Source organism: Argiope bruennichi, chromosome 11, assembly GCF_947563725.1.
Source record: "Argiope bruennichi chromosome 11, qqArgBrue1.1, whole genome shotgun sequence".
NCBI lineage: Eukaryota > Metazoa > Arthropoda > Arachnida > Araneae > Araneidae > Argiope > Argiope bruennichi.
In genome coordinates this window covers 58,157,396-58,169,549 of record NC_079161.1, presented here as the reverse complement: position 1 = coordinate 58,169,549, position 12,154 = coordinate 58,157,396, and the positions used below count along the sequence as shown (strand labels likewise).

Here is a 12,154-nt window from a genome sequence, read left to right as displayed (position 1 = left end):
TATATTTTAATATATTTTTTTTCAACAGATTAACTCAGATTTTAATCTTAATCAAAACAATATGTTATTTATTTTAAACTAGCTGCCTTTGGCGACCAGCCAGTTCGCCAGTATTACCGCTCGCTACAATTTTCAATTAAATATTTTAAGTAACTGGTTTCTTAATAGATTCTCAAACAAAACATTTTTAATCTTCAAATTTTGATAGTCATATCAAACTTATGCTGTTGTTTAGATCGTTTCGTTCAATTTTATATATTTTGCTAATTTGTTGTCATTTCCGGTAAAACTTCAACTTTAATTTCAAGTGGAAATGATGAAATTGCAATTAATATAAAGATATTTTTTAATAAAACCAGGCGTTTTATTTTATTTATCATCTTTATTGTTATTTATTTATTATTATTATTGAATATGAGTATTGCAAACAGAATCGCTCGGTATTTAAGTCTTATGTGAACTACAAAATATTTTTCATAATTTATGTAATATCTCAAAGAATAATTCAACAAAAATTTCTCAGCTTCAGCATAAAATTCAGTTTTTAGTTTTGATTTCAAAACGATTGAAATGAAATCAATAATAATATTTTGTTCCGGCCTATAAATATATTTCAAAAATTATGAAGTCTAAATTTAATGCAGTAAGATATCATATTCTGAGAAATATTCTGGACACACCAAATTTTAAATAAATGAATGAATGTTTCTATTTTCCACGATCAACTAAGACTTATTTATGTAGTTTTGAATGTTAAAAATTTAGAAAAACTCAACATTTTCATAATTTTAGGCCAATTAATTTTGAGAAACCTGCGCGCTGATTGGCGTATTTTCTTTCAAACGATCGGTGGAAAATCTAAAATTATCCTTTTTTTATTGAATAGTGATATTCAAATTTTCATAAATCAGTCAGTTTAAGTGATTGATTTAGTTGATTGGAAATTAACTCTTTTTATTTAAAATATTAGTGTTTCAAGAACATTTTGTTAATCGTAATTTCCACAGCAGAAGCTTTATGTAAAATCAAAAATTCGTTGTTTATTAGAGCATTTATTGAATCAAGTTGCATAAAATATAATATCATTTACCATTTAGACCGTTTTAGCAGAACTGTGTCTTACTAAAGGTTTACAAATTAGCTGTGTGGCCCTGATTTGAATAGATACCCTGTTCATATTAAACAAAACTTGCCTTAAAATAAAACTGATTTATTGGATTAATAATATAGAGAGTGTAAAAGATCATAAAATAATTTTTCTTGAATTTATTTTTTAGAAAAAATAATATTTCATATTTGTTTCATTTCCTACAGACACGTGCCGAAAATTATATTTTTGCAGATTTCATTTCCAAAAAGATTTAATTTATTTTTAATTGGAGCTTTAATCAATGTGATGGCAACACTTTGAAAGAAGCTAAGCAACACTTTGAAAGAAGCTAATTTTTTCCCATGAATGCGAAACGTGCTCGTGCAGCTTAAATTTTATTTTTATTTTGTACGAAAAAAATTGTTGAAAAATATAGTTAAAATATTTATTTAAAAATTAATTAAAAATAGAAATTTAATTTTAAGGTTAAAACATTGGTATCATTTAAAAGATAAATTTTTGATCTTTAACTTCATGTAAAAATCTTTTTTGTGCGGTAATATTTTCGGAAGTTATAGCAGAAACACGGCAAAATTTCACTTAATATTTAAATAAATAAAATTCTAATTAAAAATTAGAAAAAATAACCCCCAGGTGCATATTCCCGGCCTCCAAGGTATACACGTGCCAAATGAGGTAGCTGTAGGTTGAATGGTCTGGCCTGTAGAGCGCCAACACACACACACACATTGAGCTTTATTATAAGTATAGATAACGAAAAAGCAATTGTGCAAACGATTCTGAAAATAAATGAATTAAGTTCTTGCTAGAGTTCAAAATTAAGTCGGAGCAAGATTAAGGTTATGCCTACAACTGCTAAACGCAATCAATTTATGAAAACGAAGTCAATTAATATATTCATGATTCGGAGAGACCAATTCCATTGGTTTTAATTAATGTTCCCTGTTTTGAAAATCGAATGTTTTAGCAAAACGCTTTTACCTAGCATAAGTTTAAAACCAAATTAAACGTTCATTATTCCCGTTTCATTCTAATGTCCTCCCAAAAAAAATAATGAAATAGCATTCTAATTCCTAAAATAGAAAACGTCGATTTCTCTCAATGGTAAATCGAATATGGTTTTTGAGTCAAATTTACGTAGCGTAATTTATCTAAATCCATTAAACTGTGTTTAAAAATGTCCGAAACGAATGACATGAAGATTTCTTTAAAAGAACTGAAAACACAGATGGACTTAATAAACCACGCAAATTATAATTATTTTGGAAGTGCAGTTCTAGTATATAAAGCGATTAAAAAAATTAAAAAGGCAACAACTTTTCAACTTTTTTTCAGATTATAATCGAGACAGCATAACGAATATTTTCCGTCTAAAAATTAAAATGCATAAGAACAATCTCTGACAGAACAAGCACAAGGAAGAATATAGAAATTCAAATTTGAGCCAGAATCGACTTTAGTCATCTATTTTAATTCCTTGCAAAAGAGAATATTCTTAAGTCCATTGATCCATTCTATTTTGGGAATGCTTCAATTCAGCGATACGAAATATAGAACACAAGACATGTCAAGTACCCGCGCGAATTGTTTGAGATGTTATCAAGTTTTTCACTTTTAAGTGCACATGTCTTTTTTAATACATGCCTTTTTTAATCAGTGGTAAAAAACGGTTTTAAAAGTCAAGAACTAATGTATTTTAAAGAAATTTAGTACATAAAGAATCATTTATAACTCAAGTGAAATATATAAAAAAAAAATTCTAAATATTCTAAAAATAGAATATTTTTTAAATTATTGTTCAATAATGTGACGATATTTTTTAACACAATGATATTTATAAAACAAGCTATTATCAATAAATTACATCATGCACGATGAAAAAAAAAAAAAAAAAATCCTACAGAGCAGGTCACTGACAAACAGCTACCAAATTTGGCGCACAGAATTCCTGTGTTGTACGAGATCACTACAAAAAGTTTTTTTAAAGTTTAATCAATTTTTTCGTTAAACTTAATTGATATGTTAACGTTTTTTCAATAATTTCGGAGTACATTACTATACAAAAACCGTTTTTACACTAATTAAAAAAAAATTATTCTACAAATAATTTTATTTCCACATAACGTAATGTTAATAAACTTTTAAAAATATTTTAAGTATATTTTATTGCGATATTTGGGTTGGTTTCTGAATTTATATCCATGTTGAATATAATGTTCAATATTAAATAAATTTTTGGGGTACACATCATCGTTTGTATGAAATTATGAGTAAATTTTGAAAATAAAATGAAGACGAGTCGAGTGTGAAACGTCATATTATAATCATTATATCAATTTCAGATAAATTAGAGAACTTATTTTATTATATTTTCTATTCCGACAAATAGAGTAGAAATTTTTTAAAACAAAATTTAAGCCGCAGTAATTTTAGGAGTAGAATCGAATTCATCAAGGGCTTTTTTATTATGCATAATTTTTTTTTAACGTGTAAGTTGTATTCAAAAAATTAAATTCGCTTTCTTATAAATTGTAGGTTATTTTAAATATCGAAATCAAAGAATGTCAAAAAGATGTTCCATCTAAAATGATGTCTGAGAAGAAACAAAAATGAAAGGGGTTAAATGCATCCGAATTTATTAGTTTTAAAATTTTCATCTAAAATTTTAGTTTAATACTGATTTTTTTTTTTTCGACTACATCGTGCTTTTTATCACAACAAGCATTACATAATTTAATATAACACAATAATATTTATCACAGATTAACACATCCCGATTTATTGAAAAGAAACCGATAGAATTTATTTTTGTAACAAAATCTGAAGAAGTTAATGTTCATTGTAATAAAAATGTTTTGTTTTTTTTCATTATTATTACTCGTATACCATGGAGTATTTTAATAAGATATTAGGAGAAAAAAAATACTCGTAATTCGAAGACAAAATAAAAGCTCAAAGTGCAAACGATTATTTACTGCTTCTTTTGAGGCTCTCAATAATTTTATTTATCTTCTGAAGCATGAAATATCAGGAAATGTTACGGGAGGGGGGGGGGGGAAGAAAATTGAAAGAAAAAAAATGTCAGTAGATTTTCGAATAGTAAACTAATAGCTATCAACTTCAGTTTCCTTAAATCTTGTAACCAGATAACCAAAATCACCGAAGGATCTCAAAACCTGGCATAAAAAAGTTACCATAAAAAGCAATACACTTATATTAAGCCAAATATTACGTCAGAGAGGAAAAAGAACTCACTGAAAAGGAAAAGGAAGAGTTAAAGAGTAGATAACTAACAATAAAAAAAAAATAATAAAAATGCAGGAAGTCTGATTTAAAGCATTGTTTATGTTAGTCCAGTTGACTTAAAAGATACTGTTTTACGCTGACTCCTGAATTTAAAAGATTCTTTTCAATACATGCAACTAATTTTAACAATAGCTTAGACGGATAAATTTTGATTTTTGCAACTTCCGGCCGCTGATATTTATTATTTATAAAATGGAGAAAGATTTTTACAGAAACAAATATCTAATTTTAAACATCCTGCCGTCTAAATTAATAATTTTAAATTAAAATCGGGCAATATCTTTACTTGCAGTTTCTAGAAATTATATGAATATATTAAATAAGCAGCAAAATTACTCTTATGATTAAGAAATTTTGAGAAAGATTGAGTAGAAGTGAATTAGAAAAAGATTACTGCATTCATTTTACTACACAAAACGTAAATGACTGATATTAAACGAAGCAAAAAGTTCATTATTATCATTACAAAAGAAATGACCTGAAATCAAGCAAAACTTTTCACTTTGTTATTTTCTGCCGAAGTTTTCATAAGATAAAAATCAAAATGAAATAATCCAAAGATTATCTGATCTGAAAAACAGTATTTCGATTCTATAATTATTTTAAAGAAATCTTCTACAATTTAGAATCAATTCAAGAAGATATAGGAGGACGTAACATTTTATTATTACTTTTCTTAAAAGAAATGGTCAAATAAGAATTATCCGTATTTGAACATCCAGAAAAATTAAGCTTTGATTACTTAGCGAAGATTATTTACTTATAAGCGAAATCCAAGAAATCTTAATAAGGTTGCAGTTATAACAGACAAAAATATAAGAGGTTTCACAAACTGGATAACTGAAGAAAGTATCGGTATAGTAGATTTTTATGATTCCTTCACCTGTTTTTCTTTTCTTTAATAATCAATAAGTCTACTTATCTCACATATTAAGATACTACAAGGCTAGAGAATAACACTTATCTTCAGGATGATTAGAAGCCTATCAAATTAATATTGTAAGAGAAAGAAAATATCAATTAAAATTTTTGGATTAATACCCTGATGAAATGATTCTAATATATATTTATAAATTATTACCATTACAAACAGATAATTTAATGGTGGTTCAAAAAGTTTTTATTGAACCCTTTTAGCTCTCTTAATTGGTCATTTTCTGATTTAATGAATTATCATTTAATTTATCAATTTGCAGAATTAATGCAATTAAGATGTGTAGTTATTTTATTAGATATTGTTTAGCATTTAAGCTTAAATCATAGCAACTAATTACATATTCAAACAATAAAACATGACAGCATGGAAATATTAATGTTGAAAGGCTTAGTATGTAAAAAAAAAAAAAAAAAAATCAAGTATGATATAAAATACTCAGTTACGATAAACCATTTTCAATTTTAAAAAATGCTCATTCAACTAATATCAATGACCAACAAATGCAACTTGTCAAAGAAAGAAAAAAAAATCAGAATTAATTTGATTGATTGTAAACAGAATGTGTCCACTCAAGACTGTTCTTCACAAGTATTTAAAAAAAAAGATGTCTTGAATTTCTTTTTACACAGTTAAATGTCAAACAATCAGACTCTTTTTGTAAGTTGGAACAGTGGCTATTTTAAAACAAAAAAGGAAAAAAAAAAAGAAAGAAAAAAAAATACATCAAAAAAATTCCAAAGAGACAGAGATGAACAATAGTGATTCAAAAAACAGGTCTCTTTGCTATAAAAAGATTTGAATTAAAACAAAATAACAATTATATTCTTTGAATTAAGCACTTTTTCAAGAGCTAAAAGGGGGTAACAAACTGAAACACTTATGAAAAGGTCATAGGATCATAATTATCCACAGTTAATTTCAACAATATTGCAATTTCTATTAGCAATTCCAATTCCCAATTTTAAAAAATCTAATTTTTCAACTAGAATTACATTCAAAAGGAAATTTATTAAATTTATTATTATATATATATATACACACATATATAATATGGGATAGAACAAAATTATTTTTTAAGCATAGGAGAACAGATAAAATTAATATGCTTTGCATACACTACTAAATAATTATTTTTATTTTCACAAACAGAATATTATGTAAATATATATATTCTTTAAAATGCTTATTATATCCCAAGTTTAATTTATTAGTAAAAAATTTGTTTTAGAAAAAAACTAGTTTCAGCTCTAAAAAATAATTGTCTCTAATTTTCACTATACATGTAGAAAAATGAATGTATGAAAAGACCACTATGACTAATGTAGTTAAATCAATTTGGTGGAAAAACAATGAAAGAAAAAGCTAAATATATTATTTGTTTCTGAGGTCTATATTTACTTTGTTTTAAAATACTGGAACTAATTAATACCATTATGCAAAAACTCTCAACCTTTAGTCATAGTCAAACTTTTACAGATTTTTTTTTCACAAAATAATCAGAATAAAAGTATACAGGAAGTTAAAAATATAATTTTGTTCAAATAAAATGCCAAAATTATAATTTCTAAAAATAAAAAAGAGAGAGAGAGAGAGTTAATATTCACTGAGAGACTGATCCTTTTCCCCTCTTCCACCACTACAGAAGCACAGAAAACAAAGCTTCTTAAAATATGAATCCTAAACCCAAGTGGAGATTTAAGTATAAAGTTTTCGTTGTCAAATGAACACATAATTGAGATTGTGTTTAGCTCTATAGTGCTATAAAAAGAATTGAATTCAAAATGCATTTTCAAATTTTTAATTATAAATCAAATGGATCCAAAATTTGACATTGTTTTACAATTTTTGTATCAAAACAAACTAAATTTCTTTTTCCCAGTGTATTGTGTTTTTTAGTTATATATACAGGATAAAAACAAACTGATGAGCAGATAGTCAACCACTTAATGGATTTTATCAAGGATTAAAATAATTAAAAATAAATTATTTCATCCAGTGAATCCTATTTTATTTACTACATTTTTCAATCGTCATGTTCATTCACAAATTTCATCCAAAATTTGATAGTATTCTAAAAATATCCTTGTAAAGACTGCATAACCAAATTTTATATATCTAGGTATTGTGTTTTTGAATTACAATGCATATTTCATACATATGGGAGTAAAAAAAAGAACAGGATTCTGTACTATACAGTCAGGATGACAAAAACAGTGGCCAAGTATAAAAACTGGTATTAAATCCTTACTGATCACATTATCAGCCATCAAAATATTTGCTATTAATAGTAATTGTTAAAATTGAGTAATCAATCACAAGTTGATGTATTTGGTACTTTAGATGAGAATTTTTGAAATTTTTGAATAACTGAAAAATCCAGGGATTTTCTTTGTTAAGATAAAAAATTAAAAGCATCTTTAAAAAAATTAAAGCTACAGATAAGTTATTTATTACTTTATGAGCCCAGCTAGGGTAAAAATTCCAATGCTTCAAAACCCAGGACAATTTTTCAAGCATAAAAAACAGAATGAAACTGATCTTTCCATATAAGTAATTGCTCGCTGAACTACTTTTCATCCCCAGATTTCAGTTCTATACCCCAAAATGTCCATATCAACTATGTGGAAGAGGACAATTTACGGTGAGTCTCAGCTCAAAGGGTTAATAGTCACATTACAGGACACAAATTAACACTTAAAATTTCACAATTTTGATATATCTCATAAATGTAAACAAATAAAAACTATAAAAAATTTTATTAAAGAGCTTATTTTATTTTATCACAAAGTACACAGATAAAATATAAATCTAAATATTTTACATTGTAAAATTTTGGTATTATAATTATTTCTTACAGAATAAATTAAAAAGATTAATAAATAAATTTCACTCTTTGAAAAAATAATGCATTGCATTTTTGGATTATTTCAAAATAACTCTGTAATAATTATCCTTAATTCAATTAGAGATTTTAATTATAAGTTATCATCTTATGATTACTCATAGAAAATGCTTGAAATATATGATGTCACCGTATGAAACTACTTTTAAAAAAAATGGTTTTACTGCATGGACTTTATTTCTTTTGCATATATTTTTTATTTTAATTTTTTTTTTTTTTTTTTTTGTAATTTGGACAATATTTTTTTTTAATTATGCTTTAATAAATTCTATTTTAAATCTCAAATTAATTAAAATTAATTACTTCTAGGCACTGAAGGAATGTTTGAAACTTTCTTTAAAATAACAATTATTTTTATATAAGGTCTTTCAATAGACAGATATTAGCATTTTAAGCCAACAAAACATGTCATTTGATACAAACTGAATCAATATTAGAGGACTGGCAATACTAGAGGACAGGTGAATATTTTGCCTGGGTTTTTTTCTAATTCACATTAAAAATTAAGTTATACAATCACTAGAAGAAGGGGGGGGGAGGGATCCAGTTCTCTGCCTCTGTCCCAAAATATTCTTCAATCTATAAATATTTCATAATGTGATCTTGGTGAATAGCTAAGATGCTTATAATCAATATTTTTGAAATTTAACAAGCAATTATGGAAATTCTTACAAAACATTCTTCAGTTATTTTTTTACTGTTATAATATAAGATAGTTTAAAATCAAGAAAAATAATTTTTTAGTTACTGTTATAATACTTCTTTAAAGTATATAAAAGAATTAAAAAATTAATATAATTTGCAAGAACTGAACCAATAAATATATCAGAAGATTAATGTTGAAGTTGCTTTTTTTTTTTTCCATTTATTCCCATGAAATAATAAAATGTTCTGTCATGATAAATAAATTTCTACAATAGGACTTTTTTTTTTCAAGTTACATAAGAATTATAACAGAATTTAATAAAATACTTGTGTCTCTAAGCAAACAAATTTCTATACTCCAAAGATATTTCAAAACTGCCTTCTTATTTCCATTAACCCAAATTCTTCCATATTCAATTTATAATATTCAAAAAAATATCTGCATTTTAACAATACTAAATTAATAAATTTTAATACCTGTTCAATCTGCCCACTAGTAAATGTAGGAATAATAATTTAAATAATAATATTTTCATCACTCCCTCTGAAAACTAATTATAGTTATCTTATTAACCAATTCACAGCAAGAGAAATTCAATAAATATTACAATCATGCATAATAAGTAGGAAGAAAACAAATATTTAGGAGAGTGTAGGGGAAGGGGGGATGAAGAATGCTATTTGCTAAAGAACTGCTAAAGCTATTGCAGCTCTATATTCTTAACAGATAGAAATTATTACATATATACTTACAATTCATGCTAATCAGAAATATATAAAAGTAATCCTTCTTAATCAAAAAATATTATTTCAGAAATTTTCATTATTACCATAAATGATTACACTAGATAATATATAGCTTTGAAAAAGGGAGCAGTAAAATATTAAACAATTGACAGAGCCAATTTAGTTCTCACTATTTCTTGGTCAAGAGTTTTTCTATTGACTGAACAATAAAATAAAATAAAATTTGAAAGTTAATTTAGTGAAGAATCCTATGCCTAAAAGGAAAGCATTACTGATCTTATGCAGATTTCACAGCTGGGATTCCAATTAAAAATACAGCATTATTCCACTTATAAATTTTCTTTTGGAGAAAAGAAATAGTAATACAGATGGGTGAAAATGAAAATAATAGAAAACCACCTATACAAATAAAAATGGTATAATAATCTAAGGAAAAGTAATAAAAAATGATATAAATGACAGGACAACATTAAAGAGAGTAGCATATTCGTGGAGTAATACTGAATTTTGTACAGAATTTTACAAATAAAGAACATTTAAATAAATAAAAAAAAGTTTTTGTTACGGATTAAATTTGTTCACTGCATTATCAAGCTATCTTGATTCTTCTTTGAAAGGTTTCAAAAAATTCTTAAAAAATTAAAATAGATATACTAGAAATAGAACTTACCATATTCAATAAAACTAGATACCGTCTTCTCCCGTCTAAGAGATGAATTACAGCATTCATCATACAAAACAATTAAAGAATCCACAAGAGTTTCCACTGAGATAGATTTGGGATCTTTCTTAGGAGTGCATGAAAGAAAAACAGAATCTAGCTCGGCGGCCAGTTCTTCAGGAGGCCGGCCAGACATAATCACAGATAATTAATGTTTTGAAAATATTTCAAAAGCACAACATATTCCAGGATATTTTAAAATTTCATTCACATGGATATTGATCTTCAATCTGAAAAAAAAAATGAATTTTTAGAATTATAATAGAAATAACACATTTAAATATAATGAATGAAAGATAAAGTAGGAATGTTAATTGCAAATTCAAAGAAATATTTTAAAATAAATTATAGCAAGATTACAAAGACCCAATACAATTTTTTGTCGTAAGATACTTAATTAATTTAACTGTTAATTCAAATAAGATAAGGAAGATAACAAGTAGGTAGCTAAAAAAAATTTCAGATGCAAAATATAAAAAATAAACTGATTTAAAAGTCCATATAATTTTTTTTAAACACAAGATAAATTAATACTAATTGCAGAAGTTTAAAAAATAAAAATTTGTACAAATAGAATACAATAGATTCTATTTAATAATTATTCAATTAAAACTTTGTTATCCTAATTCTACTTTTAAAAAAATTAGTAATAATAGACAATCACAGAAACTGAATCAATTTTTGATATGAAATTCAATATCAATTTACTAACCAATTAAATCACCCATAAAATTTAAAATAGTTTGATATCAGCGAAATTTCAGTCAAAAACTTATTTGATCAAACCAACAAAAAAAAAACAGTTTTAAATTTACTTCACAGTCATTTGAAACAAAGAAATAAAATTCCTTCGAAAAAGATAAATATTTAAAGCAATTTTTTTAATATTAACAAATTGTAATTGATTAAACAGCTACTTTCCCTCACTCAAAAATTATTGACAATTCTTTAAACACTACTTTCGATTTACAGCCGATTAGTTAGACGTCGTTGCTCTTCACCAATATGAAGACATAAATACAAATATGAAAATTGTAGCTTCATTTAATGCAGTTAATAATAATATATAAAAAAATAACCCATAAATGCTACAGATTTCTTTGTGATTACATGTGGTTTGATTTTTGATTAGATTCATACTACCAAGGTTAGTGATGATAATAGTAAACAAAGTATTAATTCTTTTAGTTATGAAAGCAGATCACTGCACATTCGTACTATGCTAAAGAATTACTAACAATGTTGTCATAACTAAGAAAAAAGTTAAATAAAACGAAAGAATCCACTTACATCATCAAGTTGAGCACAATGTAAACAAGCAAGTATTAAAACCACAATTAGGCATTTTTGGTAAGAACCGGAACTGCAATTATTACTTTGCTATTTATAATTTCAAAAATTACAATGTCATGATGTCAGGTTGAATTGTACATTAAATATGCTTACTCTCATGCTCTAGAATGGCCGATTCTTTTTAAATTGTCAAAGAACTAATCGATTTTTTGATAAACACTTTTCCAACATTTCACGTCTAATCTAAAATATGGCGAAGTCCATTAAATTCGTAAGCTTATCATCTTATGTTGCCATACAAATAATGATAGGTCAAATAAAAAAAAATCTTTATTATTATTATTATTATTACATTATCTTAAATTCTAAAGCAGGTTAAAAAAAAATTCATGTATAGCCAAATTCTGACAGTAATATTTTTGCTTAAACAGAAAGTGTAAATTGATGAATTGCTATAAAAATATCTAACTTTGTGTTATTATATTTCAAGAA

General features: G+C 25.5%; 1 protein-coding gene across 6 annotated transcripts in view; it reads right to left on the bottom strand.

The window, feature by feature from the left end:
- The window catches only part of LOC129956465 (serine/threonine-protein kinase MRCK alpha-like), a 127,615-nt gene extending 115,688 nt beyond the window's left edge, over positions 1-11,927 (bottom strand). For 5 of the 6 annotated variants that reach the window (XM_056068360.1, XM_056068363.1, XM_056068362.1 and 2 more), the window contains exons 1-2: positions 11,660-11,927; positions 10,319-10,599 (exon numbers count right to left, since the gene is read on the bottom strand). In XM_056068360.1, the coding sequence (XP_055924335.1) occupies positions 10,319-10,505 (187 nt within the window). In that variant the 5' untranslated portion in view covers positions 10,506-10,599; positions 11,660-11,927. The remainder of the gene's footprint in view (positions 1-10,318; positions 10,600-11,659) is intronic. The other variant, XM_056068361.1, reaches the window with a different exon arrangement.
- Between the last annotated feature and the right edge of the window lie 227 nt (positions 11,928-12,154).